Consider the following 14,238-nt stretch of genomic DNA (forward strand, 5'->3'; position numbering starts at 1 on the left):
AGCTAGGCCGAATTTGTCAGGGGTATAGCTGTGTTCTAGTTGAATGATGGGTCATAGTAGAGAGTAAGCGTAGTGATGTGATATGACAGTTATCTTCAAAGCGCCCGAGACCAGGCACGTGAACAGGATGGCAGGGAACACAACGACACACGGACACACAGTGACAGGGGGTTGGGATTACAGCGACAGGAGAAGGGCATTCGGATATATACCAACAGTATGGAGCACAGGAAAGCAGGGTACACAGTGACACGTGTGAGGCATGCTAACATTTACATTCTGATTTCTATCAAGATGCGATTCAGGCTAACGTTCACAATTTCATCTAAGTGAGGCACATGCTACCATTCACATTTCCATCAGGGTGTGGACATGCTGGGACATACTAACATTCACAACTCTATCCAGATGCAACGCAGACTGATGGTCATGATTCTATCTAAGTGTTGTACATGCTACCATTCACAATTCCATTTAAGTGTGGGAAATGCCACCATTCACAATTACATCAAAGTGTGGGACATGCTAACAATTTCATTCTATCTAGATGCAATTCAATATAATGTTCACAATTTCATCTAAGTGAGGCACATGCTATCATTCACAATTCCATCGAAGTGTGGGAAATGCCACCATTCACAATTACATCAAAGTGTGGGACATGCTGACAATTTCATTCTATCTAGATGCGATCCAATCTAATGTTCACAATTTCATCTAAGTGAGGCACATGCGACCATTCACAATTCCATCTAAGTGCGGCACATGCTACCATTCTCAGTTCTATCCAAGTGTGGCACATGCTACTATTCATAATTCCTTCTAAATGTGGCACATGCTACCATTCACAATTCTATCTAGGTGTGGAACATGCAAACAATCACATTTCTATCTAGATGCAACCCTAGGTAATGTTAATGAATTCATCTAAGTGTGGCACATGCTACCATTCACAGTTCCATCTAGGTGTGGCACATGATGGGATATGCTAACAAGCACAATTCTATCTAGATGCGACGCAGGCTAATGGTCATGAGCAGTACAGGCCATAAGCCTCAGCACCATCAATATTTCTGCCAATCAGGTTGCGGGTGCTGGCCGGGAGGAGGGTGGAAGGAGGAAGTGGGAGCAGGGAACAGTATCAGAGCCGTGAGGGGGCTCAAATGATGGACAGCTCAACATTCACAACCCTGACTAGGTCTGGCACAGGCTAAAGTTCACAATTCTAACCACGTGCGGCATTGCATCATTCACAATCCAGTCTGGGTCTGGCACATGCTAATGTTCTCAATTATCTTGAAATGATGGACAACTTCTGTCTAAGTTGGCTCATGCTAACATTCACGATCCTATCTAGATGCAACGCAGGCTAATATTCACCATTACATCAAGGTGTGGCACATGCTGACATTTACAATTCAGTTTAAGTGTGGCATATATTAACAATCACAGTTCAAAGGTAGGGTAGTGTGGAGTTGCAGGGGTTTTGGAGTAGAGTAATTGCTCTTCTCCTCACCCATGCCACACTTACTAAGGTGGTTGGTGCTAGTTGATAGCTGGCCACTGGCTTCTCCTGTGGATACCTGCTGACACTTTCTGGAGCCGCCTCTGTTGGAGCTGCCCTTTGCATCGGGGTCCTTAGCCGCAGGGGCTGCATGGGCAGGGGGCTGTCCTGGGATGTTCAGTTATGATCGTGGGGATGGCCAATAAGGGACAGGGGGGGCGGGCTGGGAGGCCGGAGGGCAGTCTATCCGGAAGTGCGAGCGAGGAGAGGGTGGGTGGACAGAGGGGCCAATACGGGTCTGGGTGCTCGAAAAAATGGTGGAAAAGAGGGCCAGAGAGGGTCTTGGGCCACAAACACTCACCTGCTTCTTAAAATCCAAAGTAGGTGAGCGTGGAGCAGCACGGGCAGTAGCCCTTCCAGTATTGGAAAATTGCACCAATCAGGGATGGGGGGCGGCCAGGGAGGTGGGAGGGCAGAGGATCGGGAAGTGCAAGCAGGGAGAGCGTGGGTGGACAGAGGGGTCAACACAGGTCTGGGGGCTCAAGAAATGGCAACCAAGAGGGCCAAGGAGGGTCTTGGTTCACAAACACCTGCTTCTTAAAACCAAAGCAGATGAGTGTGGAGCAGCACAGGCAGTAGCCCTTCCAACATTGAAAAATTCCAATCAGGGACCGGGGCAGTAGGTAGGCGGGAGGGCAGAGGATCGGGAAGTGCAAGCGGGGAGATGGTGGGTGCACAGAGGGGCCAACACAGGTCTGGGGGCTCAAAAAATGGCGGCAAAGAGGGCCAAGGGCCACAAACACTTACCTGCTTCTTAAAAACCAAAGATAGTTTACCTTTGAGAATGTTGTGATGGATATGATCTTCCACCCACAGACTCCTCATCTTTTTTAAGACTCACATAGCAGTACAATAATCCAGGATGGTGGGAAACAGTTTCTTTTGAACCAATATTGGAGGTATGAGAATGCGGTTAAGAACGATTGACCAAAACAGGCATCGTTCCATGCCAAAGAGTCTGGGCAGTAATGCTTAGTAAGAAAAATCTGCCTGTAGAAAGGTAAGCCCATTATCAAACAGCGTACTATAAATCCATTCCTCCTTGTACTAAATATCTGCTGACATTTCCATCAAGACAATTAGAGCACATATCTGATGGCTGTAGAGGAAAAATACACCACCAGAAGAAGCAACTTCTGAAAGATGAGTGTACATTTGGGAGACGAAAAATAAAGGTCTCCAAAAATGAGAGGCTTACAGAAGTGAAAGGTAGAAAGCCTGGTGTTGCCTGATGTGATAGCCAAGTGTACATTTTTCTGGCTTTGACTATTTTTCCTCTCAGCCAGGCTAAATCCGAAACCTGACAGAGGGGCTGACTTTGTGCTCTGTCTCAGAAACCCTTATGCTTTGTAAGACAGGGGTATCTAAATGTGCCCAGTGTCCCAGAGAGGGAACTGTCCCACTCTGGTAATAGTCATGTGGCTCGGCTGGTGGTAGCCTGTTATGTGTGTAATGTGGTTTCCACTTTGTGGAAACCCCTCTTGGCTAGGGTCTATTTTCCACTCCTCCATTCACAAAATGGGGATAGTCTTTGTCTGTCTCTAATAACAGAGGGGTTACATGACTATACATGGTCACTCTTGGATCTATGAGAGGAAGTGACCATATACACATTTTCAAAGCAAATGGAATGTCTTTGTCGACCAGTGGCAATGGCATTGTGTTTCACAATGTACAGGCTGCACTGAAGATCCTATTGTAAGAATGTAAGCTGACATACAAAACACAAAACTACTTATAAAAATCACAAAAAAGGTGTTTCTATGCAAGCACCTTTAAAAATAATTTTAAAAAAAGGCTCTTTTTAGAGCCGCCACAACCAATGACGTCCCCTACCCTGGTTGAAAGTTATTCCCCCACTCCCGCGCCCGCACAGCACCGAAAGTCCACAGATATCGCGATACCTGCAGGGTGGCATGTGTTAGATACGCCACTTTTGCAAATGACGGCCATAGAAATGGGCCTGTAGAGGCTACGGGATTGGCCAATAAGGTTTCTGGGTATGGTGTGTACGCACAAACTGTGGCACACAGTGTAGTTGTCGACAGGAATGCAGTAGGTGCAGTTATGGCTGTGTGTTTCACGAGCCACAGCATGTGGGTGTTGGGGGAGTTTGAAATACATTGATTGAAAGTGATTGGAAAACACTATGCAGTAGCTGCTCATTGTGATTTCTATCATGTGGATGTGTAGTGCTATGGAGTACCTACAATGAATTGACTGATTTTGGTTTGCCTGTGTGACACTGTGGTGACGCGCAATCATGCCGACATTACTGTTCTTCATTGTGGAGAGAAAATTATGCAGCATGTTACATGAGTTTCAGTGCCGTTTGCGATAAAGGAGGCACTTGCCCAGGTCATGCGTCTGTTTCCGATCTCCTGCATAACTTTGTATCACAGTACGCAGACACTGATGTGGCTGCGTTATTTTTCATTTGGTCCACAAATGGAGAACACACAGTATATTGCAAAGAAATCTAGATGTGCCTTTCTAAGACATGTGCCAATGGCGTACTTCACACATAGGAATATGACGTTTCACTGCACGAACACTTTCCCCCAGCAATAACGTTCATCTTACTATTCCTGCCACCCCGATTCCTGCACACCCTATCCAAATTGCCTTGGTGCCCTTGTTGAAAGTTGTGGAAGAATTTTTATAGTAAGTTTTGTGCACTGAAACTCTTCATAACACTCTGCGACATGTCAAGAAACTGCTTTCTACAGCGACTCCCTTTCCACCCGATTCAACTACGCCGTGCCACCGTTCTTTGGCAATTCTATTGTTCATCTCTGAAAGGAGCTTTCTTTATTTTCCTTTTTTCCTTTCCGAATTCTTTTCTGTTTATTTTGGTCTTCTAAAACACGCCACAGAAGGAACAGCAGGAAAGGCCCAGTACAAAAGGGGCTGCACCTGCATGGATACCATAGGGGACATGCCGAGAGACAGAATTATTGGGTGGTCCTCACCTACATAGGCGCTAGTCATTGCCATGCTCCCCGAAGGACCCTTTCCACGCACTTCCAAGTACCTTCCCTCTGTAGAGTAGCGCGTTGCTGTACATGCACAATACAACGCCCTTTGCAGGATAAGGGTCTGTAGCGCGGCATATGGTCTGCAAGAATGTTTTAGCGCCCCGCTGCCCTATAGGAGTGCCCCAGTTGTTGGCCGCAGCAGATGTGGAAAATGCTGTACATGAAATTAACCTACTGCATTGTTGGAAGGGCGGTAGTCTGCCCACTGGTCCCTTGTGTTTCCATTTCATTTGTCGTCACATGCACTACAAACACTTCATGCTGCGCCATCAGCCGTAGAAGTAGCATTCACGGAAATGCATACATTCTGGAAGACAAGAATGTTTACAACAACACGCAAACACAGCTTCATTACATAGAGCAGAAAAACAATTAGCCAGTGCGACCCATGTGGCTACAGTTCTTTCCTAACCACCACTGACATTGTTTGAGTTGTGCACATTCTGTTCTTTGCTTACTTGGCTTTACATGCACTATGTGCGTGACCAAGCCGCACCACATTTGCCATTTTGCAGAGTCACTACAAACTGTCCCACCTGCAGTTACATGTTTTCTTCAACTGTACGACCCGCAGGCGACCACTTGACACTTTCTGTCACAATGTTCAGTGCAGAGCCGGTGTGTCTGTTTCACGGGTCATGGAAAAGAAAGCAGCACCTCAAGCACATTAATGCCACATTTAACACGCCCTGTTACACTGCAGGTTGCTGTTCCTTGTTTACCAGTAGGCCTCATACAGCCAGGCTTGCTGCAGCAAAACCTTGGTATGGTTGCAGAGCTACCCACGTAGTCGGCAGGAGTACTTGAAATGGGGTCGCTGTTAGGCAGAATTACATGCAGTACCCTTTGGGAACACTACACACAATTAAGACTACAGGTGTAAGCACAATCTCACCTTTGGAATAGGTCTGTACTACACAGTTTTGTGGTAGCAGGGCTGAGCAGCCAGACTCATCTCAAGAGGGATGTGAGCAGTACAAGGTGTTACACAAAGGACTTGCAATCACAGTGGTTCAAACAAACACTTACTCAAGCTTTCTTGGTAAAACCATATTAATTTATTTTCACAGTCATTTGGAAAACATTCCACTAGCAACAAGCAGCTCAATATCGCACTATAATACACTGCAGTACCAAACCAATACGTGATGAACAAGTTAGGCTCCCCAGAAGTGGGAGCAAAATGGCACTTCAGTAACTTTAAAAAGGGAGCAAAAAGACAAAGTTATAAGAATTAAGCACAAATATTTTCTTAGGCAGGGCAAATAGTTTCAGTTCACTACAAGAGGCAGTTCAATTCAAAAGGCCTGGGCCAAAGTCAATGGATCAGTGTCTTGGATAGGAAAGCACAGTTCTGGTAGTAAACGGTTAAGTCTTTGCCAATGTTCTCAGGAGTAGTTTGCACGAAAAAGAGTTATATGTCGGATTAGGAGCGAACAAGACTCCAAAGTTTGGAAAGTTTCACGAACTTTCACCGCGGCAGAGAGGATTTCTCAACCGCGTTTGCACAGTACATTGGTAATGAAGAAAAGCTGTAGCTGAGGCAATTGTTCCTGGAAGTTCCTGCAGATCTCACTGTTCCTGGTCCGCAGTCATGGGGACAAGAGGGAGCATGTCGGGAGGTTCCTGCACTGCAAGGAGACGGATCCACAAGCTTGTCAAAAGATCGGTTTAAGGTGTGAGGGCCTTAAAGTCCACAAGCTGCTATCCTTCTCACTGGTTATCAATTTTCCTCAGCTCTCTGAAGGAAGAAAATTCAACCAGTATGGGGATGGTTTCCAGGTGGCTTGCGAGTTGGTTGTTCCCACCAGCTAAAGGGAAGAAGTCGTCCTTGAAGGGGCTTCTCTGTCGAGGGAGTTTCAGGCTATTCAGGCATGCAGCAGGGCTTCACAGAGCAAACCAACGGTCCAGGAGTTGCAGCAGTCGTCTTCCTTCAGCTCGTCTTTGGTTCTTTCATTCCAGTGGTCGACTCTGCCTTCCAAGTCCCCGAGACCTGCTTTTAAACAGTTTTCTCCCATCCATTCCAGCCTAGCTGCCACTCACCCGGCACGGTGAAGGTCCTTGCCGGACAGTCAGCCAATCAGGCCAGAGTGCATTTGGGTCTCCTGGGAGACTAAGCACAGTGAGTTTCAGGGACCTCCCTCACATCCTGTCCACCCCAGACACTCATGCGCCAGAGGTGGTCTTCAGTACTGAGGCCCATCAAAGACGATGGAACAAAGGGACCAAACCGGATTTGGCGCGCAGAGACAAACACTAGAAGGACCTTTTCAAAAAGAAATGATGAAAAAAGTCGATCGGAACCTGTTTTTACAGAGGGGGCTCAGACGCCATCTTGAAAAACATGGCTCTGGTGGATTTTAGCTGCCGGAGCGTTTAAACGGGTCGCGGTCTGGAAAATCATGGTAATACCACTGCCACCAGCCGTTCTGAGAGGGTAGCATTTCAGTGCTACATGAGTTTTCTAGGCATAGGGAATACTAGGTATTCCCTCCAGCACTCTGCTGTAAGGCAGTGTGTGCTGGGTCTAGCATTTTAAAAAGTCAATTTAACTTTACTTCTACTAGGAGACAGTAGTCAGTCCCAGAGAAATTATTTAGACCTTGGGAAGTCTGAAAGACATCCCTGTGCCACTGCACTGAGGGTGCTGTGTGACACACAAGAAAAGATTATGCCTATGTCGTTGCCTAAAACTCCATAACCAAAGTAACAAACACAGAAAACACATTGAAAATGAAAAGTTCAAAGTCCCAAAGTTTAGCAAAAGAGCTGGAAGGCTCTAAGGTAGAGGCAATTAGCACTTTTATGAGAATTCTCCCTAACAGTCCATACCGTATGAATCCTTAGGGCTGGCGGCAGGGCCGGTGTTACGAGCGCACAGAGGATGCCCTACGCATGGGTATAGCTGTGCAGCGGATACACGTGCGCTCCCACAATAATTTGAAAAGTGCATTAGAAGATGTGGACATGCAGCCACTAATGGAGTCCTACGGATACTTGCAATGTGATTGCACATACTCCGGCCAGGTGCAGTCTCCCTAGGAAACGTCCACATTCCTCACCTGCAGTCATCTCAGCACAGATGCAGCATGCAATGATAACACAAAAAGAGAAACCACTCACCACCACTTACCATGTACATCTGTAATTGCTAAGATGCACCAACACTATTAGGAAAATGAAGGGGTAGCACAAATGGATACATACACCAGAGATTTTGGCCTTTCCACAAGTTCATCATGATGGCAGCCAAGGAATCGGTGACAAACGGTTGGTAACGGGACATTATGGTTTCGTTGCAGTACCAAACAGCTATCATCTTCACAGAAAACACTATGCTACAGCAATGTTCCGGTTACTGTGCGCTACTAAAAACCTATGAAATTCACTAACAAAAAACATTGTTAAAGGGATGTTATGGTTAAGTTGCACTACTAGAAAACCTATGAAATTCATTGCAAAAATGTTCCTACAGGGACGTTATGGTTACAGGTAAAACCGAAAAACCCCAGAAATTTGCCAGTTATGGTAAGGTATGCAACCATAACTTGTGCTATCACTGTGCACTGCAAGGACGAATACCCATGACCTCAAAGATGCCATCACATGTGGCTTTAGTTTTAATAACAAGCCTCCACAAGGGAGTGTCAATATAATGTTGCCACAAAACTATCAGAGGTGATTGGGAGAACTATCATGAGATACATCATTCAGTACACAATCTATTGCTATGAACACCATTGCACTACAGACTTCTTTCCAGTGTAGCAACCACCTCATGCAGAAACATAGGCATTGTCTGCAGCATACACCATAGAGTTTTGCGTACTGTCAAACATGTAATAAGTAGCAAATACCCCCTCACTTACTACATATTTGTACTACTACATACAAACCATAAAGATACCACAACGCACACAAATATGCCCATATACCGGGAAAGTAAATTAACCAAAAAAGCAGCAATATTACCAGTACGTGTTCATAACCTAACTGATTATCTTCATGCACAGAAATGTTTGCTGTGTTTCAGGCCTGCTTCTTCCCCTATGTACATGTATCACATGTATCACATGATGTGACTGACCCCTTAGGAAAAGAGTGTAAGGACATATGAGATGGGTAAGGTCTATACATATAGTACCTTTTGAATGTTCACGTCCTGCCTGTCAGTGAAGAAAACCACTTGCCCTACATATATCAGTTAACAAAAAAAGAGGGAGCCAGGCATGTGGTGGCATCAGTGATGTCATCAATGACATTTGTGATGTCATCTTCGAGGTCATGGGTGTTAGTCCTTGCAGTGCACAGTGGTAGCGCGAGTTATGTTTGCGTACCTTACCATAACTGGTGAATTTCTGGGGGTTTTCGGTTTTACCTGTAACCATAACGTCCCTGTAGGAAAGTTTTTCCAATGAATTTGATAGGTTTTTTTTAGTAGTGCAACTTAACCATAACGTCCCTTTAACAATGTTTTTTGTTAGTGATATATATTGAAAAGAGTTTCCCAAAGTTGTTGGCATCGTGCTCTGCCTTGATTTGTGACCTTAATCTTGTTCAGCGTGGGTGCCTGCTGTATACGTGTTTGGCACATGTGAATATGAGAAGAAAACAAACTGCAAATTAGCAGTTTACAGCGCCACTCCTCCCCTTCATTCAAAAAAGTACGTCACTCCCATATTTTTCTCCATAAAACATCCTTTATTTCATTCAATTCGTGGACAGCCGAGATTACACCCGTGCAAAAAATACAATAAAGCGTTTCACCCCAAACTGGGCTTGCAGTTCGGACGGAAATGATAAATAAAAGCATTGTGTCCACCATATGAATGTACTGAAGAGCAACTCCGAGTGTTGGCTTTTCTTGAGATTCTTTAGCCTCAAATGCTTCTATTCTGGCCATCACATTCAAATGTGTCAGAACTGTCACAACGTAATTATGGACTGATTTTGTTTTGTTGGGAATAAACCTCTTGGAAACTTTTAAGTAACTTCTTAAGCTCACCCTCGATTCTTTCCTTGATTTGAACGTGCTCTTTGTAAAGTTCATCAATGATGCATTTGAAAAGTGCAAGCCTTAGTGATGTGTGTGCTTCAACTGCTCTCCTTATGCACTTCCCTAATAGAATTGTGCCACAAAATTTGCATCATAAAGTACAGTTACGGTGGGCTCAATGCCTGTACCATCCAAGAAAGAAACAATAGCTTGAAGCATCGCCATTATATGTCACTCAGCTGGTGAAGCATCAAGTACTTTGACAAGTCTTTTTTAGCCACATTGAATTTTAAAACAGATTTGTAAAGGCCAAGATCCAATGTTAGAACTGTTTTTGATTCTGGGGTGACAACTGATTTTATTTTCTCCATCGTCTTTATTTGGAGGATCACTTATAATGGAATTGTAAGCTACCCAAGTCGGAACTGTAGTGAGCGGTTCTGACTGTCTCACATTCATCAGTCTTGGTTTCTTCAGTGAGATTACAATGTGTATCTAGCAAGTCTTCTTCGAAACCGTCTTGAAAATCACTCAACGGCAAGACTTCTGCCATTATCCAAAGTAGGTCCTCAAGCCTGTTGGAATCTAAAATAACCTTATTCCTCTCTGTATAATCAGTGATTTGACTGCTTACAGGATTGTGGGGTATACACCCTTTGTGAATGTTTTGAGACATGACTTCAGACAGGGACTGAGGAATCTTCCGCAGTGATCGAAGGGACGATTGTCCTGATATTTCAATTGGGCTTAGGACATCTGACTCCTCCTTCCGATAGACCACCATAACTGCACCGTGCAAAGTTCCTTCACCATATAGAGTATCCTCGAGGAAGTCAATGTTGTCAGCAGCACAATAGACAAAACTGCCTGTGACCAACTCTGAAAAACCTAAGATCCTCCACGCGTTTTATTACCTCTGTGTCCATCCGTGTCTCAAACCGAAGGATTCTGGCATTATCCATAGAAGATCCCATGCTAGGCAGAAACGGAAGGATGAATTTGCTGTGAGTAGCTGTGTGCATTGTGAGCCCAACTGCCACTTGCAAGGGCATTTCGCTGGTATGCCGGGTGGTAAAAGTGCTTGCGTAGGAAGCTTGTCATGGTGATAGCATTTCATACTTTATTTATTTGTATTTATAAAGTGCACAAAGCAGCCCAGAGGCATCGTGGCGCTGTTACATAGTATCGGCTTAGTTACAATATCACATAGATGTACATGGTTATGCAGGATGTGCTACATGGGGGCGACAGGGTGCACATAGTTACAGAGTGTGCTGCATGTTGTTACATAGCATATTGCACACACTTGTTTGTAGTCTACGTCCGCAGTTGGCTTGGCTTCGGAGCTTCCATGGTTTGCGTGAAGGGTTTAGGCAAAAAGTCTGGTTTTGATGGCTTTGCGAGGTGTGAGGGTTCGGATCGGAGGGTGAGTGGGAGGGAGTTCCATTCCTTAGCTGCAATGAAAGGGAAGCTTGAACCCTCTCCCTCTAGCCCGTTTCACTAAGGGTACTGGTAGCAGATTGGCATAGGGTGTTCGTGTGGGTCTGGTGGTGGGAGGTATGAAAACTCTCAGAGAGGTAATTATAAGCAAGGCAATTACTATGATGCATGAGAGCCTGCTTCGGAAACTGTGCAGCTACACTTCTGATGGATCAAGGGAACGGTAGACTGAACTATACAAGCAGGGGTTACAAGTTATCGTTGTCTTTTTGCTTTTGGTTTTTGGGATGGCCTCTAGACAATTGTACTGATTATTACGCATGGATAAGTAAAACAATCGAGTTACTGCATGCTTGAGAATCAAATTAAAAAATAGTTTAAGTTTTATTTGGTAATTCCATTTCTGAGGAGAGGGATTATATCACCCTATTGGGCAAATGTTGGGATCGTCTTGTTACCTTTCAGGCAATGTCGGAAGACTTCCACCCATCAAGCAACAAAAACAAAAAAAAGAAATTAATAAAAACATTTTTTTTTTAATCCGTAAAGTTGCTGTTGAGCCAAATCGGAATAGCCTGGGACGGTTATCAATGTGTGATACTTCGGAACGTAACTAGATTAGTTGGTAATTTAGTTGGTAACAGCCCATTTAAAAATAGTGTTAATTACATGCTGCCCCCACAACAAGATAGCAGTCTTTACTCTTAGGTGTGATGTCATCAGCAGTTGTATTACAAATGGCTCAATTTTAGAAAGTGACTTTTTTCCCCCAAGTTACAGAAATCCCGGGTATTGATCTCTTGCTGCTAGTTTTTGGTGAAGACGATCAGCATTCAGAAGACACTATTTTTTTATTAACGCAATGATGGAAACATTTGGGCACAGCTACACGAATGTTTATTTGTATAAAATGGTGATCTACAATTTAATGACTCGGGATGTCCCAGCGGCTGAAATGAATGGTAGGTTTTAACCACGTAAGTTTTATGAAAACTTGCAAATGTAAGGTTCTAGTAGCTAATTCCCCACCTGTAAATTTACATTTTTCTGAACTGCGTACTTAAGCAGCTGAGGTTCAATTTATTGTATTATTTTTTTTCCTGCACTTGCCATATTTGGATACCAATAGGCTTAATTTGCTATATTTAATCCTCGTATCTCAATTAAAGAAAGAGCCTTTTGTATCAAGGCTCGAAATCGCAATGTAACAAGGAACATACATGTCTATGGAACGTACCAATAGATATTCTGTAAACCAACCATGGAGTTCTCATTTTTATGAGCAGCTCAGTTTCAATATATGACAGTTTCAGCACAATCAAATGGGTACTTTGTTTGCACTAATCTGCAGCGTATCTACACCACACAAATGAGCTCTCACTCGCAGAGTACTCTTTGCAATTAATTACGGGGGTAAAGCAGCGTTCAGTAATATATTGCAGCAAGGGAGAGGATTGTTCGAACCCTCAGCAATGTGTAGGTTTGCTCGCCTTCGTGGAACTACCACTAGCTCTAAACCTTCTACTCCAGGTATGCACACCTACCAAGTAGGCCTTTAAACAGCCCTGCGTCCCAACAGGCGTGTTTTCTACTCAATTGAGACATGCTGGTCATGAATACAATTATTTTGTTGCACATAGGACGTGCACAAGTTACATTACTCCATTTTGGACAGAGGATTGTATGCAGTCTGAGTGAGTGCAAGGCATTGTTTTGACACTTGTGAGAAGGTATTTTGCTGGGATGGGCAGATCTTCAAGTCAGGGTAACTAATAGCACCTCTAATCAAACATAACACTCGGGCTATGAGGAAAATCACAAGATAGGGTAGTGTACCGCACAGGCACACAGCAGGCAGATGCGCTACCGAGGATGGACAGAGGAGCAATTCTTAGGTCTGGATGTTTTATTGACACTGATGGAATCTATTTAAACACAGATGGAAAGATTACTTCTTGGTCTCCTCTTCCTTTGAGAGAGTCTTTATGATCTCTTCCTTCTTGGCTTGCAGCCATTCCTCGCGTCTCTTGCGATAGTCTTAGACCTGCGAGCTTCAGCCTGGTCAGTCAAGAGCTTCTTGCTAGCTTTGTCTGCCTTCAGCTTGTAAATGTGCTCCATCAAGATACACTTGTTTTTTAACACATTACCCTTGACCTTCAGATAAAGACTGTGGTACATGTGGCAATCAATCTTCTTGGATTCCCTGTATCTGCGGAGCAGATGGCGCAAGATTCTCATCCTCCTCATCCACAACAGCGTTTCTGGCATACGAGCATTGGCAGTACCCTTTCTCTTACCAGTGTCCATGTGCCTGCCCTTTCTGTGAGCAAGTGTCTTCTTCATGCAGCAGGCACGGGAGCGAACAGTCACAGGTTTGCGGATACTGAGAGCATCTGTAACCAGTTTTCTGATCTGCTGACGAGAGTTTGCATTGGCGATCTCATTGGTTTCGTTCAGATCCAACCATACTTTTTTCATGCCGCAGAGTAGGACACTAGAGGCAAGCCTCTTCTGAAGCCGGAGCAAAATCATGTCAACGGCACGGCCGAAGAACGGAAAACATACATGTGGAACATTTACAAGTCCTGTTCATTACAGTAGTATCCTGCTTTTCTGAATTACTTTTCATATCCATCTGTCCTTTACAGCAACACTTGTACAAAAGAACTTGCTTTGGAACAACATATTCAAAATTCACTTCTTCAAAACGTCCAGTGAATTTGAAATAATTGTCAGCTGCCTGTGCTATACAATGCTTCCTCTATGCCAGCCTCAGCCTTTGCTATGTGCTAAGGCATACGTGAAACAAACAGCACCACATGGATTAATAATCACTCGACAAGCTCAGTTATTGAATTACAGAATGTGTATAAGGAAATGTTCAGCTTTTACATAGAATAGCCTGCCCTTACTTTGTAAGATCAACAGTCAATTTTTGACTGTTTACACTTCATTACCTAGTGTGAAAGTCTCTGTGTGTATCTATGTATGTACATTATAAGGTTTAGTACCATTATTTGTTTTTTAAATATTTATTGAATAAAGTATTTTTGCATGTTTTTATCAGCTGGTCTTTTGCCATTTGTGTTGGTGTGGTACTCTTGGAATAGTTCTTACTGTGGATACCTTAATTTTTCTACCCCCCATATTCTTATTTGTTTCTTCTATGCCATGCCCTACTTTCTATATTCGACTTTCTG

At 44.0% G+C, this 14,238-nt stretch overlaps 1 protein-coding gene across 1 annotated transcript; it reads right to left on the bottom strand.

Moving 5' to 3' along the window:
• Positions 1–12,989: 12,989 nt before the first annotated feature.
• LOC138481697 (large ribosomal subunit protein eL19-like) lies at positions 12,990–13,570 on the bottom strand. Its single transcript, XM_069613831.1, has one exon. The coding sequence runs from the start codon at positions 13,568–13,570 to the stop codon at positions 13,022–13,024; it is 549 nt and encodes a 182-aa protein (XP_069469932.1). The 3' UTR covers positions 12,990–13,021.
• Positions 13,571–14,238: the final 668 nt, after the last annotated feature.

This window comes from Ambystoma mexicanum, chromosome 5p, assembly GCF_040938575.1.
Source record: "Ambystoma mexicanum isolate Mex_15411 chromosome 5p, UKY_AmexF1_1, whole genome shotgun sequence".
NCBI classification, from domain to species: Eukaryota; Metazoa; Chordata; class Amphibia; order Caudata; family Ambystomatidae; genus Ambystoma; species Ambystoma mexicanum.

What these genes read in the sequence shown, in the direction of transcription:
- LOC138481697 (XM_069613831.1), bottom strand. Translation starts at nt 13,570, where the DNA reads ATGATTTTGCTCCGGCTTCAGAAGAGGCTTGCCTCTAGTGTCCTACTC.